Raw genomic sequence first — 26,175 nt, forward strand, 5'->3', positions numbered from 1 at the left:
GTCTTTACGCTACCAGTGCTGGCGATGGAGAGAGTCCTCGGTGATGGTGCGTAAGCCGAACAACGCCGAAGTGGATACGTCGGGTCCTGTAACACAGTGACAGGACCGAGTAACGGCGTTACGCTTAGCGCCCACGGTGTATAGACCCGCACAAAACAAGTTCCCTTTTTATATGACGAAGCACTGTTAATATTTCATAAACCAAAACAGCACCAATTTTAAATTATTTGCATTCGGTAACAAATGGTCTTCTTCTTCTTGGATTAACGACCTCTAAGGCCATGCTGGCCATCGAACTGGCTTACTAGACTACCGGATACCAACCACGTAGTTGGTTAGTCAGTCCTCACTACGGGGGGGACGGTCCGAATGGGATTTGAACCCCCGGTCCTGCCGTTTGAAGACCGGCGCCGCCGGGGTTACAAATGGTAGAAACCCTGTACAACCCGAGTAACAAACATAACCCAAATGGTAACATATGGCATAACATAATGGTAAAAAGGAAAACATGGAGAAACACTAACAGGACTAACTCTGGACACTCCATTAGCGTTGACCTAATTCTTACGATTGTAATAAAACAAAACAAAAAAAGACTCAGACTCGATTTCGGCATGGAACATTTTATTTGTCACGTTGGCGTATGAAATAATGGTGCATGGAAATAGGCAACTTAAATTATGCTAGAATAGATTTATGAACACTACGCGGAATCATCGCGCAAATCGATTCGTATATCTATATCGAACTCGGGCTCGTACGGTTGCAACGGATTGCCACTACCCGCGGACGTTGCCGGCCGACTGGACGTTACTGGCCGACTGGAGCTGGTATACTTGAGCTGGTTTGCTAGCGACACCGAACTGAGTAGCGGATCATTCGTGACCACGGGTGCCACGTACGGAGGTCGCCTGGTCGCTAGCGGTGGGGCAGCCGTGGTCGTTGTCGTAGTCGTGGTGGTTGTGGTGGATGTTCTCTGTAGAAACGGAGCAACATACGGTGCCTTGGTAGTGGTCAAGGCCGGAGCAATGTAAGGCCTTGGCGGTGGAAAGTTGCTTATGGGTCGTACCAACTCGTACGTAGATGGCGCTGGGTGGGCATTGAAATACTGATAGCTTCCGGGATGCTGGTGATACTGTACGCTAGACTGTTGGAAGCCCGTCCCGATAGCACCATTGGCACTGCCACTGTTTGAAACGGCGGCACTGACATTCTTTACACTAGGTGGATGATGCAATTGAATCATCTGGATGACTCGCTCGGCCAAGGTGCCCGAGTAGGAAACTGGGCCGGCCGACTGCGTCAAAGAGTATGGCGATCCCCGTTCGGTGGAGGTTGGCTTTGAGGAAGACGACGTGTAATCTACTGGTACGTACTGGACCGTTTTCTCGTGCGACTCGTACACCGGTAGTAAACTCTCCTGCGACATGTACGTTTGCTGAGGATGCGTTTGGAACTCGTTCGTGGCAATCTGCTCGACTGGCGTTGGGAAGTTCTTTACCGTGTATGGCTGCTTGAAAGCTTGCGGGCGTTTGTTGTAAAATTTGCGCTTATCATACCCGGATGCTACACCATCGTTGTAGCTATGGTTGGAAAGCAATAGAAAAGGAACAGTGTAAGTCGAGTCGATTTTATGAGAATTGTAGCTTAAGCTATCAACTGTGTACTTACTGATAGTTGTACTCACGACCTTCGCCCAATTTTATGTAGTCCAGCCTATGCTCCGCTACATTGTATGATGCCACCAATGGTTGGTACCAGCAAGTAACTGCAACCTGCAAGAACGAATTGATTAATTATTAATAAACTTAAACATTCTGTTAATAATATTGGGACGCAATGCAATATGAATATCAGTTCAAAAAAACCAGCGAGTCCAGACAGTGGTCTGCAACACAAAACAACAAAACAAGTAACTTCATGCATATCGAACCATAGCAAGCACATAGATCAAACGACGAATGATATCCGGCACATTTTAGGCAGACTCAGCAATCGATAGGATCGATCGCACCGCTCCGATCGATCAGTTCTAAAATAGCGACACACTTCTTGCTAAGTGCAGCAATCGATCGCACCGTGACACATTTTGTGCGTACGTAAACATTTTTGTACAAAATGCAATAATAAAAAGAAAAAAACAATCAGGAACAATTTTTGGTTACGAGCAAAAACTATTGTAAGAATTGGGTACAAAGGAGGCCTAAGGGCCTCCTCCAGGGGTAAGGTAAAGCCGCCTGGCCGACTTGCCCTGCTGATGAGCATGGAGAGTCCACCAACCAAAGGTAAGGCCTCGATGTCTCCAACTTTCCAGCAAGGAAGATTCTCATCTAGAGTCTTCAGACTGCCTGGACTGTCAGATAAAAGAAAGATTTTGGTCCGCACAGCTAGCAATCACGTTGTTCCGTTCTCGTACGAATACGAATTATAAGTACGAATTTCTTCTTCTCCACCACATGGCGACCGTCCGAGTAATTTCTTCTTCACCACCACAGTTGAATATGGATTCATACAGATGTATAGAGTTGTAAAAATATGAAAAGGGAAATTAAATCGTTAAAATACTACAAGCTCGATCACAAATCAAGTCAACAATCTAAATTGTGAGTTCAAATTGCCAAAAGTACACTGCGGAATGCTTCACGTTTAAAACAATAACAGAAAAAGATCTCATAATTTAAAGAAATTATTAATCTAAAATGTTAAAAAACGCTGGAATATTTTTAACTAACTCCACAAACTCGTGTATTTAATCCGGAGCAATACGGATTTCTATTTTCCGGATATATGCACAAATCAAGTTAACAATCTAAATTGTGAGTTCAAATTGCCAAAAGTACACTGCGGAATGCTTCACGTTTAAAACAATAACAGAAAAAGATCTCATAATTTAAAGAAATTATTAATCTAAAATGTTAAAAAACGCTGGAATATTTTTAACTAACTCCACAAACTCGTGTATTTAATCCGGAGCAATACGGATTTCTATTTTCCGGATATATGCATATCTGATCCTATCGATAACACCGATTTATTTTTTCGTTTATTTATAGAGGCTTTGAGTCTTAGAGACTACATTCGCCTCTCTACTGTATAAATGCTTAAATTTCTTTGAATAAATTACTGATGCGTAAAAATCTAATGAGGCGGTTCTGCTGGAGTTTGTCGGGTGATAGAATTGTCGTTAAATCAGTTTCTAGTTGACAGGTGGCTCGGTGTGTCGTGTGTATCCATGGCAATCGGTGAGGTTGTGGCGGGCAGTGATGTCAACACCACAGAGCTAGTCCTCCACTCTGGAGGACTAGATTTTTCTAGGAGGTAGGAGTGTGTAATGCAGGTATGACCATACGAAGGCGAGAAAGGGTTCGTTGGATGTGGCTAGATTCGGTATCTTCTCATGAAGAGGTGTTGTGCTTGATGGGACGGAGTTTGTTGCTGGTATCTAGATTGTACTTCGGATCAATGAATTTATCCGGAGCACTGGGACATATTTTAGTATTCAAATACACAGTATTTAACCGGCGAATTCCCTTTGGATTAGTATCTCCGAGTTACCGATCACAAATATTTAATAATACGTTCGCCGGGGGGCCCATTCCCAGATGGAATTAGAGACCAATCCGTTCATGCAGCTAGCCACTGAATCTGCATTATAGAATCAGTTTTAGAATAGATTTCTAGTTGAACGGCATTTTAATTATTTTCTTAAGCTTAGTTGGTAACCGCTGCAAAATCATTCTTCCATACAGTCTTTTATCAGCCAATAAACGTAGCACCGTTGACCCGAAATTGAACCACTCAGCGTGTTTAGTTGACAGTTTATGACTGTCATGTCAATAAAAAGAAAGACATTTGATACATTTTACAAGCAGAACCAGTTAGAGATACCGACCTAGCGCAACGTCAAGCCGAGAGTATCGTTGATTTGCCAATTATTTACAAAACGAAGCGAAGAAGCAGGATAGAAAAAACACACCTCTCAAGGCCGTCACCAGTGGCTGGAACGCCGGATTTCGGCTCTGGGTTCAATCCAAATTCATCAATAATGTAAAAATGCACGCTCTTAATCGCACCTTAAACGCCCATGCAGCAGGTGTTGAAAGTACCCAACCGGTGTGGGCCACTAACGGCAAAACAAACAGTGCGTGGCCAACGGCGGAGACACCCTCGACGAGGAAGTTGGCTACCGGCAACGGTTTGAGACAGCGCAAACAGGCCTGCCAGACAATGGCGACAGCCACGCAACACCACGTGCCAGATGGATCGACCGGCAGCAGTTGGAGAGAAGCACGTGGTAGCATCAACAATCGTGTACGATCGAACCCGAAACGAACTTCGATCGTCGTGAGCCTGAACAGTATTGAGATCGCGTTGAGAAATCTCTCTGGCAAACGGTGACTGAATCGGATAAACGTTCGATTAAATCCATACCGAGACCGATGCATTAGCGCGTAACTTATTCTATTAGCTACGATCATTCAGCCCGCACACAATCGCTTCGCGCGCACCAACTTGGTGCGTGTGGACGTGAAACGGGCGTTACATGGGCCTTTTTTTTCGGTCACAAATTAAGTGGAAATTTAACCCTTCACTAGCCACATGACGTTTTTATTTCTGCCAGATTAAAAAGTGTACACCTTATATTCTTTAGAAAACCCACTCGATACGCTTCGGAAAAAAAATTATGCAGCCACCATGCGGCAGCGCTTATTTGAAACGCTCGTATGAATGAAATGGCACACATGCCGTAGTGCTAGCGATGCGATGAACATGGCAGAAATGTACTTAGCCAGCAGTGAACTGGCGGGAAATTTGATTACGCCGGGCACACCATGTGTTATGAAGTGTTCGGTGGTTGTTTATGCTTTTGGTTCGATTACGTATGTATACACGGTGCGCTATGGCTCTACTTCTTGTTGGTGTGCTGACACACACACACACACATACAAGGCACAAACACGAAGATCTCGTTGTTGCATTAAATATGTTAGTTTTTGGAACCGTGTTTTGATCTTAATGTTCTTCCAGCTCCACAGTTCGGATGAAGTTTGGCATTGAGAAGTACTTGAAACTCGAGACCCTGTCTAGATCGTTAATAATTTAGGCTGGCGCTATATACACGACGAAGCTTTCTAATTTCGTCACAGGTGAAGTATGGTTTAATGTCCCACGGACGTCATGGATTAACTAGACGCCACCACCTGCATCCACCGTGTGTCACAAATTAATGCCCCGATTATCCGAGCCCCGGCCATGGTACCATGATTCGCTTATGGTTTTAGCTAAATTTAATTATAACAGCAGGATCCCAGATCGGTCCACCATTTTAGAACTGTGTAAGAATGTGGTAAGAAAAAGTTCAACGAAAAGCACCCAAAGTCCGGAGACAAGGCATAGCAGCTTTGGAGCAGAATTTTTCCTTCTGGAACTGCTCATTCCAGTGTCATGGATGCCAGTTGTTTGTTTGTTTGTTGGATTGTTTCATCGGTTGCGTACAGAATATATCATACCGGTGGAAATCCAATTACGGTTGCTTCCTCGGTAGACCGATAAAATAGCGAAAAACAGCGACGGAATGGAATGCCTAAAAAGCGCCTGAAAATAGAAGCACGAAGTCGCTCGTGAGCAACGAATACAATAACCACTCGTTACTTCACTGCGGGGTGGTTTCTACGGTACAACTACAGCATGACAGCGATCAATACGGCACATGTAGTCATTACAGTAACCTCCTCCCAAACCCGACTAATGTGATATTTTGGAGAATGGCAAAAAAAATAAAATTCGCAAGAGGTTCAATGTGAAGAAACGACACCTTTATTGAGTCTGCTAGCAATGGCGATCATAAAATTCCGTCTTTCGTTCGATACAAAATGGCTCAATATGTGTATCCTGAAATGTGAGTTTAACATCTTGATAACATATCGAAAAAATCAACGCACCATCCGTGAACCATGGAAAACATTACTATTCTCCCAGGGACAATTGTAGCTTGTTCAATTAATTCCTTCTTTGCTTTGCAAAGTCGTCATAGCGCTTCCACAGAAGCATTGCCATCGTGTTCCGTTTTTTTTGTTGATTAAATTCTTACACTATAAAGGTTCTGTACTAATGAATCCTAGAACGAGTGCAACAGACCATGGTGGCCGTTAGGCAAGGTCTTTGGAGCGTCTGCTACCGGGTTCATATAATGATCGTTTATGCGTTGTGATCCTCATAACGCCTAGACGCATTAGAAGATCAGCGTATCAACAACCCGAACCGTAATCAATACTAACGAACCTTGTGTGTCTAGAACCGAGATCAGTAAAAAGCTCATATTAATAACTATAAAGCATTACGCGAGTGACTAGTCGAATGAAAGTGATCAACCTTGAGACGAAATAAAATTGCACACTCGTCTTTCTCTATCACTGTCCCGCTTTTGCGCTCCAGTAAAGATATTCTCCGTGACATGGTTTGTGCCAGTGATTTTAAAAAGACTTTCACTTTTTTTCGACAACTCAACAAACAGCCACTAGCTAAACCGTGGAACAAAAATAATTTAAAAAAAAATCTGTATCACGTAACACTATCGTACCAGCAATCATCAGGAACCGTGTTTCGAAGGAGACACACATTAAAGCCTTTCTTTATGTCTTTCCGTTCGGTTGGCCTTGACGTAGTCAAGTTGTCCTTGGTAGTGATATGCAGTCCAACCAACAGTTACAGCTATCCTTAGGGGGGGTTTGCCGGTTTGAGAAACAGGCTTGGCGGCATACTTTTGCCAAACCAAACCAACGTCCCGTGAGATTTAATGTGTGGCTACACATTCTTTAGATGGCAAATAAAAAAAAAAACAATGACTTACACGTTGTGCCCCCGTAAGTGGTACCACTAGGCACCATATGTACACCGGATTGCCATGAATTGAATTTAGACCACGCACTCACGGATTAAACTGTCCAATCAACTCTGTCTGCTGAGCGGAGTTTTCTTATTTTAGAGGCTGAGCTCGATTTTAGTAGACCGGCGAGTTTTGGCATGTTTAAGCGAGGGACATAAAAAAAAATTTATTAGTTTGTTATTGACACGTTAGTGTGGTACTGTTGGTAACCAAACAAACATATTCGTACTAATCACAGCGTGTCACATCGGTTCACGTTGCTCGGACGCTAATATGCCGTTTGATTTACCTTGACTAATAGACTGTTAAATTTGTCATTGTTTAGCCGGACAGCTCTGCTGCTGATTGTTTCCTGCTTCATCTGCTGGCAGGTTGTGCCGTTTGATCTCCTGCTTTGTGCGATCGTTCCAGCAGCCACGATAATTCTTACAAAAGAAACCTTTCGATAGGAAATTGGATCTGATTGTCTGGCCGAAGGTGAATATGGGAATTTGATATGTTTTTGCTCCAATTTTCAATATCCCTTGATGTGGCGTAATGCTGCGAGACGGATATTTCACAATAGAACCAAGTGGCCGATCGTACCGAACAAACCATCTCCATTAAGTGACGGAGTGGTGGTTCATCAAACATTCATCTCCAATGTTCCATTACGGAACACCTCATCGGTGGAAAATACAATTGCTCGCTAGCGCTTTAAATGTTCTATTATCCAGTATCACGCCATATTTTTGTTTTGTTTTTGTACGAAACGATATACCAATATGACGATGTTAGCTACAGTAATATTGAAATTATTCCCGCGCTTTACATGTGAGAGAAATTTGACGCCCAAATTGTCTTCACCCAATGTCTGGACAATTAGTTGATTAGTTTGCATAAGCGTCACGAAACATTTGTGTGAGATCAATCGTGCGAAACGATTGTGGAAAACTTAATTTACCATATGTTCACGCTGCCTCAACTCAACCGGCTAGCACTCAACCTGCCGATGGAGTAACCGGCGAACCCTTTCATGAAGCACACGGTGTGTGTGTGTCAGAATTTCCCAGTAGTCTTGCGATAGAAAATTCGTTCGATTGGGTGTAAACGTAAAAGTGTGCTCACAGGTGGTGACCAATTAAAATTCATATCATGTCACAAGATATCCAGAAAGAAATAGAGAACAAAAAAAGCTGTTGACAATTGAAATTAACTTCATTATAAGCATAATTGCAATTAATTTATAGCTCCAATTTGCAAACGCAGTCGTTTATTATTATTATTGTTTATTGACCGTCCGCCGTTTACGGCTTAACGAAGCAGGAGGATTACAGATTTACAAGACTTTTAAGTTAAAACATATGTAATATACAGATAATTAGTTCGTAGTTAGACGGATGCGTAACAGATTTTTAAACATGGAAAGAGGCATGTTAAAGACAAACATGTGCGTTTTCAGGGGGCATTATCTCCATACTCCGTGCGCGAGTGCGTAACAAGTAACAGGTTGGCTGATAAGTCCCCGGTCTAACAAAGAAAAACACATTTTTTTGTCAAAATTCGTTTTTATTATTCAACATAGTTCCCTTCAAGAGCTATACAACGATTATAACGACCTTCGAACTCCTTCGGTTTTGCCTCAAAATAGGCCTCAGTTTCGGCGACCACCTCTTCATTGCAGCCAAATTTTTTTCCCTGCGAGCATCCTTTTGAGGTCTGAGAACAAGAAAAAGTCGCTGGGGGCCAGATCTGGAGAATACGGTGGGTGGGGAAGCAATTCGAAGCCCAATTCATGAATTTTTGCCATCGTTATCAATGACTTGTGGCACGGTGCGTTGTCTTGGTGGAACAACACTTTTTTTCTTCTTCGTTCTTTTTTCGTTCGTCAAGCAACCAAAAGTTGTTTGACAAAAGACGCTCTGTCTCACAAACTAATTGACATACAGACGTCAAATTTTGACACGAATCATTTGAAGGTTGGTGCTATATAAAAATAATATGCATTTAATACTAGCGGCGCATTCTATGTGTCAGACCGGGGACTTATCAGCCAACATATTAACATTAGGTGATGTCTGGTGGATAGCCTGGGGACATTAAATCAAAGTTCTCCTAATAAATAGGGATCGTCGATAGTTCCTAAAAGAAGTCCTGCTATGAATGTGGCTTGATTCCAGAGACTCGAGGCCTAACAGCTGACAATGCTCATTGTATGATCAGTGTATGGAGGGAGGAACTATCGGCCCATCCTAACTTACGGATCGCGAAACGTGTGAACTTTCTTTGGACAGCCTCAAATCCGTTAACCAGCGAGCAATACAGAGCTTTTAAACACTGGGAGTCGTCAAAGTCACGAGTCAGTTTGAATATTAATCCTAGAGCTCTATTGGCGCGGTTGATAACGTTGTCGTAATGAAGTCCTAGGGACAATTTTTGGTCAAGTAAAACACCTAGGTCGCGCATTTGTGCAGTTCTGGAGACGCAAACGCCGTTTATATAATAATCATAATTAACCATTTATTTCGCACGCGTAAAGGACGAAACGAAACACTTTTCGGTACATAGAGACAAACAGTTGAGGACGCAGCAGTTGTTGAACACCGAGACGGCTTGCTGTAGTTTAGCACAATCTTTGGTCGATTTTACGTGCATAAACAGTTGGACATCGTCCGCGTAGAGCAAATAGCAGTTGTCAGGTAGAAGAGAGCATACGTCATTTATGTATAAAATAAACAGCAGTGATCCCAGATTGCTGCCCTGAGGAACTCCTGAGGTGCTTATGAAAGCGCGAGATGTTATGATTCACCCAAAAACTGAACGATAAAATGTGCTCTGATGGTTAAATGGCGGAATGAATAGCTTATTATAGCTGATAAAAATACGAGGGTGTCGGGTTCTTGCAAATATTCCGCTCAATTTCGACTCTATTACTGATGGTCGCTTCGTTCGAGTTGTAGACGCTTCTTCCGCTCCGGCAGTTGATCATAAATATTCATCGCCAAAGATCATGCAACAAGCGAGCGACGGTAAAATGAAGCATGTGCTATCAGTATACTAATGTCAAGCACAAGAAGCACTTACGTCGGGTTGATGTGCCCCCGAGTATGTACGGAATAATTTCATTAGCTGACAAACGGACACTCGCTCAAGATGGGGTTCCTTCATCACCCCGGAAGGGACCTCCAATCGTCCTTCTTCAGCTGCAGATAGCTTCACGCAGTGTTAAACAAACTAAAGTGTAAATGCACCGGTGCCTAGGAACTGGTGCAAATCTGTTCCATCTGCATCGGTGACTTGTTGCTGGTGCTGTTCATACATTTAGTTCGTCAATTAACTACAGGAAACGGATTTTGTAGCAGGTGCAGGCGAAGCGAAATAGTGTAAATATAGCTCTTAGTGACCTCCAGCTACAACTATTATTGGCCCCAATGTTGCATACCTGTTGCACCTCCGGTTGCAATCGGTTGCACGCTACCTGCTCGAAAGCGTTTCCATCAGTTAGTTGTTACCAACTTGCAGCTGTAGTCCAACCGTTTGCCTTACCACGTGCCGCATAGCTAGCTGCTAAAGCAGAGGGTCTCTTGCATGTCTTTTGCACAATCGAACAACACGCCTCAAACGATATGCAGAAAGCTATTTAGTCACAGTTGGTGTTATGATTGAACATAGATTGCCTTCCACGTTTGACTTATGTTTTGAGACAGTATTTCCGAAAGTTTGCATAAGCCAGCATCATGTTTGTTTCCCAGCGAAATTCCACTCAAACACATACCACAACCATGAATCTGGGGCAAATTATGCTCACATACGCACGCACATGGTACACCTGCAATTACACTGAATTACTTCTCATCGGCACTCGGCGGTTCCAGCATGCGACGCAGGAAATGCTCGAAAAATGGTAGCCAAAAAAAAACCGAATCACAACACGAAAAACTTATCGTGATTAATCATTCGGTCAACGAGCCAACCGATGGGCGCTCCGCACGGCAGGTACGCCACGTTACATCAGTCTCAGCGTTCAATCGGCACCACATTGAGACGAGTGATCGATCGATCAAATCAGCAACAAATGCTTGAAGATGCTGTTTGTTTGATGCATTAACGCAACAGAGAGATATGACGGACAACAGACGCGCGAGTGTTCCGGACGGCATCACTTACCGCGACTAGCAGCCATCCCGGCAGGGAGATGATGTTCGTGGGTGTTCCGCTGGCCATTGTATCGTTGACGGGAAAATTGTTTGGGAAAACACCTGGAGCGATCTAGTGTAGTAGCGGCGTACGATGCATTCGGTTCGAGTTTACAACAAACTTTACGTGGCCACCAGTTACCGCTCGTGGCGTGGCGTAACGATGGATGTGCTGCTGGTTTTAGTCGATTGCGGTTCGCGAAACTTTTCTCTTCACACTACTAGTTTGGTGGTCGTTTTTTCGCTGAGGTACGTTCATATCACAACACAACACAACGTTCAACGCTTACGAACCATTCGTATCGCAGAAAGTAAGCCCTTCGTACACTTGGCGACACTTTGCATTATCGGCAAATAGTTAACCAACGTGGGATGCGTGTTTACCACCTAACAGTCACAGTGATGCGCTTTCGCGCAGTCCGGCAGTTTCGTGCAGACGCCGTTTGTTAACACCTGCGTTTGCGTGCGGCGTTCGTTCGTAACTGAGCTTCCCGTGCTGGTGGATGCGCGCAACATGCTATCCAACATGCGCCCCAACTGGCTGCCCCACGTTTCACGGTGAGCCGATTTCAAACGATTGCGATTTTTCGGTTCATTTCTCCCACTCCCGCTGTTACCGTCTCTCTCTCTCTCTCTCCGTTTTCTGTTCTTTTTTTCTTCCTTGGACTGCCCTTCCTTTTTCCTAAGGTCCATGGATGTTTGGTCTCGTTTGATCTGGTCTTACTTTGTGTGTGGGTATTTTTGTGCTTTTGTTGAACGTGGTCAGGAGTTTGAGATTTGACTCGATTAAATACCGGACGATGCGTGGATTCGTTGGGGTTCTCGTGTTCGGGCACCACCACTTTGTGTAAGAAATTATGTCACCTGTCTAGCCGAATTTCGTGCACACTTACAGGTACATACATTTTTCGAAAGGAAGCTTTCCTCCACGCCTCGCTTAAAAATGGTGTTTAATTTTTTTTGTTTGTTTTGCAGATCTTTAACTTTTCGGCAAGCATCCCTTCACTTTTGGAAACAGTACTCCCTTATTCTTAGATCGTTTCACGATTCAGATCAAAGCGTTCTTGCACTGGTAAGGGCATCCAAATACCTCCCAGACAAACGGTGACTCCATTGGCCAAGCAATGATTTATGGTTTGATAGCCCGCCAAGAACACAAGACGCACAGAGGTGCGTTGGCAAAAAGGCACTAATCGCCCCGGCCCCAGTGGCGTGTTGTCAAGCGGAATGTAGGGCCGATGAAACGTTCAGCCGTGACTGATTAGACCGTGGCAAACAGACGCAAACCTAACCAGAGAAGGACACTCGAATTAATGGACCTCATAAAGCACGAAATTTCATCTGAGCCAGTGTCCCCATTGCAATGATGGCCGTGGCACACCCCGCGCATGAGCGACGCTTTTCGAGCTGAGTTTTGTTTTTCACCCGCGGTTGAGGTCTTTTTGGGGAAAGTATTAGCGCAGCTTTACAGGTGTCCCGATACTTTTTTCAACTGGTGCTTTGATTCAGTTTGCAGCCCAGCGTAGAGTTTATGGATTTATCGTTTTATCGCTTCCAGTTTCAACCGTTCACAGATGGCTCCCATTAGATGCAACACATAACATCATCGTGGAGAGAGTGTGTGTACGCATGTGTCCCCATTCGGTGCGGTGCAATTGTGTAGCAGCACCAGTAGCTTTCCTGCTGATGGACAACGCTTCCTAATTTCCAATACGTAAAAGCGGGATTTTTTTTATTCCTACAATAGGCAATGAAGAAAAGATGATAAATTTGAAAATCAAATGATTAGATTATTCAAAATTCCATTCACAACCATAAATCAATGGTAATGTTTGCTGAAACTCTGTTAACATAGCCGAAACTCCAAATTTAATGTTGACCGTTGTGTGAGAGAGCATTTAAAATATTATGCAATCAGATACAAGAATTTAGTGTTCCACCAATGCGATCTCTTTCGAAAGAAAATAATATGAAAGTACTGTGAACCCGAGAAAGTCATCACAAATAGCTTCCGTGGGGGGTTTTTCTTAGTTATTTGTGAATCGCATTCATAGGTCGTAGCAGAAGACAAGACAAAAGCTGCGTGTAACAGTTTCAATTTTTCACTTACATAATATTGTCGTTTGGTTTAGATTCAGACGGTATTGTTGGAGCGTTTCATGAACTAACAACCCTTTGAAGTTTTTTTTTATAATGAGTAAATTTTAATTTTTGGGATAATACAATACAATCCAACTTTAGGAGTTTCTTATTTCCATTCAAAAGACATTCTCATGACCAAAGAGGGTGCACAGAGGGTGGGTAAATTCCTCATATTATAAAATGAAAACTTTATCAGTTTTCATTTTAGTTTTGGTACATCGATCGAAAATGTTACATCGATAGCAAGTTGCAGAAAATAAATATTTTCTATAACATTACCATATTTTAAATGTATGCACTTTGCATGGGAACTTGCAAGGCATTGGGAACAATCTGTCGCTTCTTGATAAAAATTTTATGGGAAAAGCTTGGACTTACAGTACTGGACAAAATAAATCATACGCGTAAAGTAAAAATGCTGTTTGGGGAGTATTTTCTTTATTTTTCAGATAAATACCATGATTGATTCGGAAGAATTATAGTTCATTAATTTTTTAGTATTGCAGAGAAAAATATTAAAAATAGCTTTATATGCATACAAGAAGTTGTTATAACAAATAGTTGGTTTTTAAGCAAGGACAAAATAAATCATACACTTAAAAAAACATGTTTTTCTTGCCGTGATAATTAACTAACAGTTAATTACCACGGCAGCACTGTAAAACTGGCAGCCGTGTGGCTTATTTGACAGTTCTTTTACTGGAAAGCTAGTGGATCAAAATATTGCATCATATGAAAAGTGTAAAACGACAGGTAAACAAATTTCGCTCGATGTGAGAAATCTGGTTATAAGCGATCGCAGAAAAGGAATTGTTATCTAAGTTGTCTTCCAGGGAAATTAAGGAAACGATGAATCTGGATGTCGATCGCCGTACCATACGCCGGCGCCTCAACCAGAGTGGTTTTAAAAGTTGCTTGGCATCGAAGCGCCCTTTCATAAGCATGCAAAACAAACGGAAGAGATTGGAATTTGCCAAAAAGTTCGCCGGGATGTCCATAGACTTTTGGAAATGGTTTGGCGATCGTTTGCGTGGTCTGGAGTCGGAAATTTAATCAATATCAAGGGGATTATGACTGATGTATATATTTACTTGTTGAATCAAAATTTGGAGATTTCAGTATTGAAAACTGGCCTAGAAACAAATTACATTTTTCAACAAGACAACGTCCCCAAACATACGGCCAAAAAGACAACTGCGTTCTTCAAATCTAACAAATCTAACTTTCCTAAAGATAGCATTGTTGTAACTATTACATTGAAGGAAGTATTGAGCTTGTGGAAAGAATAGTTAAAGCGTATGAATTATTTTGTCCAGCACTGTAGTACTTTTCCGTGCAACGGTAGAAATAATGGTTCTAGAAATGGTTACATAAGGATACGAGAAGGTATATTACAAATATATCCTATTCTTCGATGACAAGATGAATCCTTGCTCTCAGGGAAGACTCCGAATGGGTCCGTCCTCTCCGTCTTGCCATATGAAGACCGGCAACAATACAGCTTTAGCCACCGTATCATTGCAGAAAAGCTTCAAAGTTATTGGTAGAAAACTTTGAACGTAAAATCAATCGCTGGAATTGGTCTAAACTCATGCTCAATCAATTTCTATTACAAATTAAAAATGTTGTGGAGATACTTTAATTATAATATGTTTTTTTACATTTCTTCCAGTGCGCCTAAAATGTTAAACTGGAGTATCGAAACGTCACGTAAGGTCAAGTCGAGCTACAAGGGACAGTGGATATGGTAGAGAACGCCATGACACGGGACAGCGAAATACCGGCCATCTTCAACCCGAAACGCGTTCGTGCTCCCTCGGTTGTGGTGACAGGTCGGTCTACAGCCGGTCGGACATAAGTCATGCATGTTTTACGAGTAACATAAAACCCTTTTGCACTACGATTTTCCCCCAGGAGACTCCCCAAATGGACCGTTCGGAGGTTTCACGAACAACGTGCCACAGATTACACACTCGGATTCGGTGACCTCGAGCCAGCACGATGGTCAGGACAGTCTGATCGGCATCACGGTGACCGGTGGCATGCATGGCGGCTGTGATACACCGACCTCACAGCCACACGCACTCCTCGGCAGTGGCGGTGGTCTTGGGACAGTAGGCCCCGGTGGTGTGGGTGGCCCTGGTTCCGCGAACCCGGTACCCTCTAGTCCCCCGTCCACCTCGCGGCTAAAGGCCTGCCGAGCGTCCTGCTGCTCCGAATTGGCGCAGAAAATGTACTTCGGTGTGTGCGTCACGGTGCTTGTGACGGCTTCGTGGGTTGGTGCCACGCACTGCATCAAGTTCCTGTACCTGCGCCGAAACACATACGCTTCCACATTACCTCCACACCTGACCGCGTTCATCACAGACGGAACGACTGACACGGTGGCGGGTGGTGCAGCGTCAGACCAAAACTCCACCTCGGCCATGATAGTGCACGGGTTTGGGCCAACGTCTTCGTTTTTGCCCTCCACCGCCAAACCGATCGTTACATCCGATCGTGTCGTACCACCGGTTACAGCGCACGTCTTCAACGCGCCCTTCTTTGCCTCTTGGTTCTGTACCAACTTCGCCATACTGTTCTTCCCGATCTATATTCTGGGACGAGTCGCGATCAAAAAGTGCGATGGAACTGGGGAAGTGTTGGGTGAGATACTGCGCGGTTTCCGTGACCGGGGCTTCACCATTGGCCGCTTCCTGAACCGCTGTCTAACGTTCTGCATCCTGTGGCTGCTGACCACCTATCTGTATGCGCTCTCGCTCAAGGCCCTGCTGGCCACGGACGTAATGGCACTGTTCGCGACGAACGTCGCCTGCGTGTACCTGTTGGCCTGGGTAATACTTCAGGAACAGTTTGTCGGCGTGCGGGTCAGTATGACAAATGCTCACTGTCCACTGGTAAGCATTCCTGAGCATATCTTCCGATTCTTTCTCACACAGATTGTTGCTGTGATACTTTGTGATACGGGTATTGCGCTGCTAGCCTACATGGACGGTATTACGGGTAGCCCGACGCTGGGCGGAGTGGTACTGGCAGCACTGGCCGCTGCCGGATATGCCGTGTTCAAAGTGATGTTTCGCAAGGTGATGGGCGATCCGCCCGTCGGTCAGATTGCGTTCACATTCTCGATCATAGGCTTTCTCAATGCGGCCATCCTGTGGCCTGTCTGCATAGCGCTCTACTTTACCGGTGCCGAAATTATGCCATGGGAAACTCTTCCCTGGGTAGTTCTGCTGATGGCCAGCGTCTTACTGCTAGGTAAGCAACGCTTGATCCCACAGTCCCACATAGATTTTCAATAACGCTAAGAACTTTTCGTTTTTCCTCGTACACTGCCACAGTGTTCCACATCCTCACACAGTTCAGCAGTGCCGTTACGTACAACATGTTCGTCACCCTGGGACTCATAACGGCCGTACCCGTTTCGGCTGGTAAGTAGTTGATCCCATCCATTCCATCCATTCCTACGAGCATGCCACAAAATGGAGACAAAACACATCGGCACATGTCGGTGAGAATCCAGTGCCCTTATCTGCTGTGTACCGATCCGATTCTTCCCCAGCGCTCGACATCGTGCTGTACGGAGCCCACTTTGCCGGTATGAAGCTGGCCGGTATCATATTGATAGCAGTCGGTTTCTTTCTCGTAATGTTTCCGGACAATTGGCCCGATTACATCACCCGTTTGCTGCGGTAAGTCACCCCTATTTCGCACAGACCCACCTTCACTCGGACACTTCTTTACTCTTCTTGTGTTGTTGTGTTTTCTTGTGTTTACTGTTGGTTTTGTGTTTTGATATACTACACTATATATCTTCTCTTGCGTTTCTTGTCCACTATCTCTGTACTATCCCGCCCAGTTGTGCCGGATGTATTTAAGTCGATGTACCCAGCTCGTCTCTTTCACATTACTCCTAGTTGACTGCCGGTTTTCTACACCTAACACCGTTTCCCTTACTTCTCCATCTCCTTCTGACTCTTAATTATGTCTCTTCCTCTCTATCTCTATCTATCTCTCTCTCTCTCTCTTTTTCTGTCTCTATCGCCTTCATACGCTAATGGGACGAACGTCCTTGCCCCTGTGTCTTGCCCTTTGGTGTATGTTGCTCTATCATGTTCCTACATATCCTCAATTGCAGAAAGGGGGAATGATTTTGAGTGAAACTTATGGCCGCTTGTGGCTCGTACATTGATGACCCGCAAGCTAGATAGATTTGTATGAAATAAAAATAGAAGCTCACAGCTCATGCTTCCATGCTTCTTTTTTTTCAAATTGGTCAATGTTTAAGCATCATTGCAACTCGAGTGTCATTCTTCATGCGATCACGGCGAACCCCCTTGTTCTATGCACAACTCTATTTCACTCGTCCATATCATCTTTTCAATCCTTCTTTAACCGTTTTTATGCGTGCACCTCAGTTGGTAGAAAGGTAATTTCAATCTATCTTGAAACTACTTCGCTCTTGTTTGGAACTGTGGAAATTAAAGATGCCCTTTGATCCTTATTTACAACTTGTGGCTAGTTCTTCAGTCTTATGTCCTTCCTCTCCACTTCTTTATCTCACTACTATCTGCTCTGTGCAAATCTCCTTGCTCTTATCGTTCTCTTTTCGCTCTGTTTATTTGTTGCATCTAAGGTAGTCTCCACCGGTATCCGGAACCTGTTGGTTGTCTTACCCCTTGTTTCGCTTGACTAAAAAGGATTATCCCCGTTTTTGTTGCATGTGACACAACCGTTCGCAAGGAGGACAGTTTCAATATTTTTTTGTTTTTGTTCGTTTTTTTTTTCCTCTAAAGTTGTTCCCCTTGCCCTAGTACGCTGGCTGGTTCCGAATAATAGATTTCTCATTTTTCATCATTTTTGTAGCAAAAGATTTTTGACAATTAATGTATTGCGTGTTTTTGTCTTTTGAACTTTTTTTGTTATCATTATCAGTCCTTTCGCGTGCATCATAATACAAATAGTTGATTTTGTTTCATTCATTTATGCTTCTGTCGCTCCCTTTAAATGAAGTACGTAGTAGTGTCCTGACCACCCAATAAATAGTCGTCACTGGCCCATTCTCACCACACCTGCTCCTGTCGTTTGCGTGTTGTACGTGTGTGTGTGTGTGTGTGCATCATTATGCTCCCTTTTATGTAACACATCTGATAATGAAAGGAAGTGTATGAATGTGTGTGTGTGTGTGTATGCGTGGGTGGTGTGCGTTAATATTATGTGCGTGTATGTATGTATAAACCATTCAGCAAACAAAAAAAAAACATGATTACAACTAAAATTGTTTGTATTCGAAAATTACAGAAAAACTGGTCGCGCATTACTAAGAAACCAATGTTGTTGTGATACTGCTGATAATGATTACGAAAATTCGGTAGGAAATCAATCAAATATCCATAAATCTTTATCCGCCAATATTACACCACTACCAACCAAAAATTTACAAACTACCAACAAAAGTATAACTCCAATTCCGTTTTTCTAACCGAATCGTTTGTGTTTTTCTAGTTTTTCTTTCCTTTTAGTTTCAATTTTCGATACTTTCTAATGTAACCTCTCATATCCACTTATTGTTTGTATACGAAAAGGACGAACATACACCATTGTATATTGTCACTGGCCCTTTCGTTGAACGTTACGCTCACCAGCATTTCAGAGGAAAAGTAAAATCGCTATGAACATTTCACACTGAGACTACACTGTGACATAACGGCAACGAAGCCTCTAAATTAATTGAAGAAAAAAAAAAAGTACAAAACTGTTGTACGCTTCTGTTTTCTACTATCTCTTTATCTAACTCTATCTCTAGCTCTTTGCTGTTTAACATTCATCCAAACTATCGTAGTAGCTCATTCTATATCAATCATTCGTCAAAAATCAACAAAAACAATGTGGCACTTCCTGTATTCTCTTAGTAAGCTTCCCTAGTGAGCTTCTTCTTGTACGGTACAGTGTAGAGATGTTCTTTGCTCATGTTTGAATTATCTACCATTTCGGTTGGTTGTCGAGAATTCATTCGTTTGATTATTCTATTAACTTTTAGGCGAACAACATAGTGCAGTCAGCTATGCGCTTTTGGTTTTAACATAACCAGGAGCCTTTTCTGTAAACTATATTACCTGCATTATCGAACAATGAGAACCTAGAATTAGTGTAGGTTGTAGGAATTATGCCTTATTTAACGTTTGAACTGGTTCACTCGTAACCAGCTCTACCTCTATTTTTTCTGTAATTTTTAAAAAAGTTCGTTCGTATGGTATTTTCATCCATTTTTTTAGAAACTATTTAAAACAAACGCTTTTAATATTACACCATCTTCTTAATCGGTATTATTTTTATGCTGTTTTTTATACATTACATAGGCCTTATTTTTCTTTAGATGAGTTTGTATTGTTTAAAAAATCGTTGTTTTGTTCTTTTTTCCTCTCTTAAGCAATTACTCTAATGCTCTAAGTTGAAACTAAAACCAGTGTAGCAAATTTTAACAATTTCACCGTAGCTGATAGATACCATAAATTACAGTTTCTTTCTTGTACTGTATTTCTATGATTGGCTTACCCTGTAGCAAGTTACGTTCCTGTTTTATACACCCTGTAATCATATTATTAAAACTCACTACTCAAACGGTACAAAGTATTTCCTGCAGTGGCATTGTAAAACGAATTTCGCCAAACACGACGCACTCTACACGCTGGTTGTTAACGATCTCGGTTCGTCTTCTGCTGTCGATCTTAATCTTTCACGCGCACACACTTCTTCAATGTCTCTTACTGTCTCTCTCTCTCTCTCTCTCTCTCTCTCTCTTTCTCTGTCTGTCTGTCTCTCTTGATCGCTCGCTCTATCTATCTCTCTTTCTCTGTCGTCTGTCTTTCCCTTTTATCATCATTACAACGCATTGCTTAACTTTTCGTTACACGCGTCTTTTGATAAAAGAATAGCATTTGGCTAGTTTTGGCCGTGTCGCACAATCTATCACTCTGATCTAGGCTCTTTCCGTTCTTCTGACTAACTCTGTCTGTCTGTCTGTAGCTCCCTCATGCTCGTTTCGTTACATCTTCCTCGTCTGCTATACTAACCGCTGTCCACTTAATTATAGTTATTGAATAGTTTTACTGTTGTTTTTTTTTGTTTTGGTTTTATTTTTGGCAAATCATACTCGCTCCCATACAACCCTTTTTTTCCTGGCCTCGTTCTTGTATCCTTTACAAACCTACAGTAACAGTACTCTACTCGCTGCGGTATTAATATGCATAAGGTTTGGCAACAACGTATGTAGTCGATAGTCGAAACATCACTCTCAAGTCCAGTAGAATGTGATTATTAGATGTCGATTAGTTATCGTAAAATGGGATTGAAAGGCCCCCTGAAAGACAAAGACAAGATACAAAAATAGAACATGTTTAATTGGCTGAGAACGCAACACTGTACACTGAATTTTTGGAACCTGGTTTCTTCCAGTCACTTCAGAGTGCCTCAATGTTCCGTGTCTCGTAATATGTACCACCGTTCCCCAGTACTACCGCTGTTTACACACGACATCCCTCCACACAACACAGTTTTCGGATATTCATCGTTGGTCCATGCGACTAATATGCGTTCGATTTTCCTCCCAAAGAAAAAAAAATAATGTCACAAAGTCAGGCAAATACAGCACTTTCCTTATGTATACGTCTTTCCACCAATTGTTGTTATCCCGGTTTTTTTTTGTTTCCTGGCCACATTCCCTCCCCCCCCCCCCTCCCCATTCCAACCTTGTCCCACAACTGGTTTGATGTTTCAATTATGCCAATGGTTTTTTAGTCGTTCTAAATGCTCAAATAAAAAAAAAACCGTACCCATATATTTCAATTGTTTTCCAGAAATATCATCTTGTTGGGTCACAACGCGAGGTGAGTGTCCTTGAATGTGTACTAAAACGAATAAGATTTTTTACGTTGGTTTTTCGTTTTTCGTCTTCGGTTTCAATCTGTTTCTGCATTGTTTCGGTTCAATTTGTGTTGTGTTCCGGCAGTTGTATGCAAACTACGTACAGAACTTTGGTTTGGTTTACTTTTTCTACACAATTTGAACTATTCCATATAAAGTTGGTGTTCTGTCATTATTTTTTGTTTTATCTTTTACCTCTTTCTCTATAAATATATAACTCTTTCACTCTCTCTCTCTCTATCTCTCTCTCTAGAGGACAGATTTCATTGTACGTTGTTTTATTTTGCTATTAATTTTTTTTTTGTGCGCCCTTTTTCGGTGTCTATCTCTGCCTGTTTTGTGTCCATGTGTCCGTTATGATTGTCACTCTTGAATGCTCGAATTTCACTCTCTCTATATATAATGTATTTTCATATATGTTGATATGCAATTCCTTCATTGGCAATCGATTTTTGATTTAACAAAACCTAAATCTTATCCAGATTGTGTTGTTATGTTTTGCAGGATGCACCTTTTATCGTTTAAATACAACCAGCGCCCAAATATGATTGAGATTGGGCGAATGGAAAATGGAATGAAATGAACCGAAATGACCCCCTAACGGTTGTATCTCCCTTAACACTTTGGCCCATCAGCTCGGCCATGTTGATGATATTCTCATCATGGTTAATACCCTCCTTAAACCGAATGGTACGACGAGATGCAAAGCAGAATGTAAAACGTTTTTAAAAATGAAAGAAATTGATTCGTTCAAGACTTCGTACGATGCAATGCGCACAGCGGCAATTTGCACTTGCCAAACGGAAAGCCATTTGCTGATTTGGGCCACTAGTTCATGTGACCGGCTAATGATCCATGTGTCAAGCGCTGTACTCTACCACACCTTGAACCTTTTGGGCAGCGTTTGAATTTACTAGCTAACTAATCATGATTGATGATGGATGGCGGGGGTTTAATTTATTAACGACCAATGTGTTGAATGGTTTCACAGGTCATCGATTATTGTACTAGCTCTGACGACAACTGTTGGTAAAGACAAAACACGATGTAGTTCGCACCTCAGTTGCGTTAGGTGAGATTTACATTCGGCTAAAATTTTCATCGGATAACGAGCCCTGAGACATGAACTGAGAATCAAACACGCAAAATACGAATACAAAAAGTGACTATCGAATAGCACTCTGCAAGTACGTACGTATCCGGAAATCACTACATCCTTTTCCAAAACCCTTCTTTCGATTGCGCTTTCGACGCCTCTAATGCCTCTGCAACCTATAAAAACCGTACCGTTCTTTAAAAGTTTTCTGGTTGCGCTTTTTTTTAAGGATGCTCTTAAACAGAAAAGGGATTTTGTGTGAAGCTCATCAACACAAATTGCATATCCTAAATAAAAATAAAACCAAGGCGGCTGTGAAAGCTGGCTCCTAACACCGCGAGGGAAACCTCCACTTTGGCGCCAAAGCACGTTTAGCGAAATAGCCATCCCATCCCATACCCCATCCTTAGCCAGTTACGTTTAGGCGTGATGATGAATTTAATTAAATTTCATAATTTATTTGGCCAAAGTTGGTGGTGTGCTGATGATGGCGAATCCTGGCGTACTTCGGCACACGTTTCGTTTACGTGACAGTACGCGCTTGCCAAGCAAACACAAGAAGCAAGCAAGGAGCAATTTACTCATTTACAGCAACATGTTTGCCGAAAGAGAAGGGTAGCATTCTGAATGACTTCGAGTACGTAACACTCTGAAACAAACGGTACAACAGTGTGGTAAATGTAAGGACAACACAATCAGTGAAAGTCTGTTGCATGCCTTTTGGATCATTGGGCAAAGCTTGAGCGCCAGACGAGAAACTGTTCCTCTAGATAAATGAATGAAACACGCGCTTCAAGATTGAAACAATTGTTAGCGTATTAAAACGATCTCATGCCTCTCATCACTCATAGCATCTTACACCCTTTTTATCATCTGTTCGTTTTTTTTCTTCTTGTGTTCTTGTCCGTATTCAGTGTCCCATAAACGAATGAACTAATTCCTCAACTACTCATTCCAGATATACTACAAAAGAGGTAAACGTTTAACTGAGTCTCTCAATTGCTGAATCTGCCTCTCTATGCATATACAAGCATACAAGAATGAATGAATGAAAAAAAAGAAACGGTTCTTGCAAGCATATTTCGATCCACACAAAGTGCAAAAGAAATTCAATTTCTCAAGATTCAAGCCAATCCAATCACATCTCACATCTTAAAACCAAACCCGTTACCCGTGCATAAACACGACAGACAGTACAAGACTGTACCGTCAATACTCAAAAACTCAAGGCCAGGGCCAGGTGAGACTCCTGAGTAGATTTGTGAGATTTGCTCTGCGTAGATCAGTCTCAGTAGTGCTGCAACCGTTTTGCTGAGTTCATTCTATACAAATATGTGTGTGTTTGTGTGCGTGCTATTAAAAAACTACTTCTAGGTTTCTTAGGCGCTGCTCTTGCTTTAACACGTGTTTTCGTTTTTTGAATTAAATACAATCTTGTCAAATCGTACCCCTAAAACAACATAGTTTTGATTTTCTTCACCACACCATCAGAGCTTGTTTTGATTTGTCATTTCGTTATTGATTGAAAAACATTGATCCATTGTGCTCCTAGTTTAAAGCTGGTGTCATTGCTCGGTGGCATGCCACTAGTTGCAAGCGAAATGTATGGAATTTGACAGATGAGGTTGAACGTCAAACGTCAAATTCCATACATTTCGCTTGCAACTAGTGGCATGACACCGAGCAATGACACCAGCCTAAGGAAACTTTCACTGTATAGCAAATGATCCTGTATTGTAATATAGCTAACATACTAACACACTAACATCCTCAACCACACTCACCCAAACACACATTTGGTAAAGCTTGATTGCTATCTTATTTGTACAAAATGAGCGAACTAAAGGGTACGTATGGAACATTGCTTACACCATAAGCGTACTAATTGTATCTACTGGTACTACGTAGTAGCGTACACTGTAAGAAGCTTGCGCTTAACGTAGCTTAATCACTGTCACGTTAGCATTGAGCTAGGACAAACATGTACAAGAACCAGAAATGGCGCTATCCGGTGAGAACAACTCACAAGGATTGTACAGTTTTCCTCCCCCCTTTTCTCAAGGAGATTTCAGATTTGAGAGAACGTCTATGATTAATAACTTTATGTTTTTTTTTTAAATATTAGTTCCCAATCTTTACTGCATACAAAATGCTTATCCATCCACTATCATCCAGTTTTGTATAATTTATCTTTCGTTTTGGTTAAACTAATGATCTCTTCAGATTATATATAGATCATAATCATAGATCAAGCATTAATTTCTTACTCTTTCTCTAATCCCGTATCTTCACACTCTTTCACACTCTCGTACACGACTAACCAATCATTTACGTACTACACTGAACAAAAAAAAAAACCAACACCAACCACCAATGTACGTACACACACACTCGTTTTGTTGCTAATTTTGTTACAAGCACCGCAGTCGGCCAGCCTTTTGTAGAAGGGATATTGTCGTTGCCTCACCCACCTCTACTGTCCGATAGAAAGTACATCCGCACAACTCACCTCACGTGTGTTGTAATATGTATGTATCTCGCGCGCGTTGACGAATGTAGTTCTGCTAGATTTTACTTCCAAAAACAAACAAAAAAAAAATCAACGGTTCTAAAACAAACACACTGACATGCCAAACGAAACTAACGCCCGACTGCTAGAACCCACGTTTCCGATGGAAGATGCTGTTTTTGAAGGGCGTATGCGTAAGGTAAGTTATAGTACACCGCATTATATCGATAGCAAAAATTCCTACCTCAAGAGTAGTCGCCCTCGGACTCTTGCTGCTAAAAACATGATCAATTGTAGACACACACTTGTAGTAGAAGTGTAACAGTTCTTCTCTTTTTCCTATCAATGTATTTTCTTTCTTTTTCTTTCTTTCTCTCTCTCTCTCTCTCTCTCTCTTCTCTTTTCTCTTTCGCAAACTCCTTATATCTGTGATGATCTATGCCACATAAATCTACTATACTACGAACTCTTCTGCTCTCTACACCACGTGGCACACGCATTAAATGCTCTTAAATTTCTCCCGCTACTACTGAACTTCATCACTGCTTTCTTGTGAAACGGTTATTACTAATGACTTCAAATAATGCTGTAAATGTGGGAATTTACGATCACATTCGGAAACGTATGCCTATGGTTTTGTGTATTGTGCATTCCCAGATTAATGCAGAAATGCACAACCAATCGATTATATTCCTCTGCAAAGATTATTGTTCTGCACCTCTATTAACCGATCCAGTTCGGTTACAAGTTTGATCACTGTCCTGAAAACTCGGTTGGCAAACACAAGCAACACACATACACACAAATTACACAACTCAATAAAAAAAAAAACACTTGCGCCTGTACACATATTGCCTGGATTACATTAGACCACGACTACAGTAAAGGTAAAATTAAAACGACTTGCTTTGCTATACTTATATATGTTGTTCGCTGTGCCTTCATCATGTGTAGATATCGTCGCCTTTAGCGCCTTGTGTATGTGTATTTTCCTGTTCTTTACAAACATTCAAACATAACAGATCCTTACTGGCGAATTATGCACTTGAAGCTGTAATCTATATAATCTGCTGGCTTTTTACTACATTTGTCTCATAACTCTAGCCTTCTACATAACTGAATTTTGTTATCTGCTTTGTTTAGTTTTATTTAGAGCAACAACAACAAAAATGCCCTTATTTATTCCCTATTCTATAAGTGTACAGTTTCGTATGTTAAATTTGATTTTATCTTCCTGAATGTAGTGACACTGTTGCTTTCCTTAGTTCTCCTCTCTTTCTCTCTAGCATGCCAACCCCTTATGCTAAATTTACAATAAAAGAAGCAAATTATGCTAATTACCTTCAGTGGGGTCATCGTGCGTGTTTTTAGGTTTGATCAGGTGCTTTTTTAGTTGTACACTGATACCAATTCCAATGGCCGAACTTTTAAATACAAACATTAT

The 26,175-nt window shown here is 42.0% G+C and overlaps 3 protein-coding genes across 8 annotated transcripts in view; 1 reads left to right on the top strand and 2 right to left on the bottom strand.

Moving 5' to 3' along the window:
* LOC126558919 (GILT-like protein 1) overlaps nucleotides 1-26,175 on the bottom strand; it is a 149,413-nt gene that overhangs the window by 41,725 nt on the left and 81,513 nt on the right. The window lies entirely within an intron of this gene.
* The window catches only part of LOC126557288 (putative thiamine transporter SLC35F3), a 32,501-nt gene that overhangs the window by 4,942 nt on the left and 1,384 nt on the right, over nucleotides 1-26,175 (top strand). Inside the window, exons 2-9 of one of the 6 annotated variants that reach the window (XM_050213006.1) lie at nucleotides 14,876-15,035; nucleotides 15,118-16,070; nucleotides 16,143-16,461; nucleotides 16,545-16,634; nucleotides 16,766-16,895; nucleotides 18,505-18,574; nucleotides 21,060-21,089; nucleotides 24,649-24,781. In XM_050213006.1, the coding sequence (XP_050068963.1) occupies nucleotides 14,948-15,035; nucleotides 15,118-16,070; nucleotides 16,143-16,461; nucleotides 16,545-16,634; nucleotides 16,766-16,895; nucleotides 18,505-18,574; nucleotides 21,060-21,089; nucleotides 24,649-24,666 (1,698 nt within the window). In that variant the 5' untranslated portion in view covers nucleotides 14,876-14,947 and the 3' untranslated portion in view covers nucleotides 24,667-24,781. Of the gene's footprint in view, nucleotides 1-14,875; nucleotides 15,036-15,117; nucleotides 16,071-16,142; nucleotides 16,462-16,544; nucleotides 16,635-16,765; nucleotides 16,896-18,504; nucleotides 18,575-21,059; nucleotides 21,090-24,648; nucleotides 24,782-26,175 lie in introns of those variants that run through there. The other 5 variants (XM_050213003.1, XM_050213008.1, XM_050213004.1 and 2 more) reach the window with 5 other exon arrangements.
* On the bottom strand, nucleotides 604-11,089 carry LOC126567251 (mucin-5AC-like). The gene is made up of 3 exons (XM_050223482.1): nucleotides 11,033-11,089; nucleotides 1,672-1,775; nucleotides 604-1,583 (listed from the first exon to the last, which is right to left on the bottom strand). The coding sequence occupies exons 1-3, from the start codon at nucleotides 11,087-11,089 to the stop codon at nucleotides 704-706; spliced, it is 1,041 nt and encodes a 346-aa protein (XP_050079439.1). The 3' UTR covers nucleotides 604-703.

This window comes from Anopheles maculipalpis, chromosome 2RL, assembly GCF_943734695.1.
Source record: "Anopheles maculipalpis chromosome 2RL, idAnoMacuDA_375_x, whole genome shotgun sequence".
In the NCBI taxonomy this organism is placed as follows: Eukaryota; Metazoa; Arthropoda; class Insecta; order Diptera; family Culicidae; genus Anopheles; species Anopheles maculipalpis.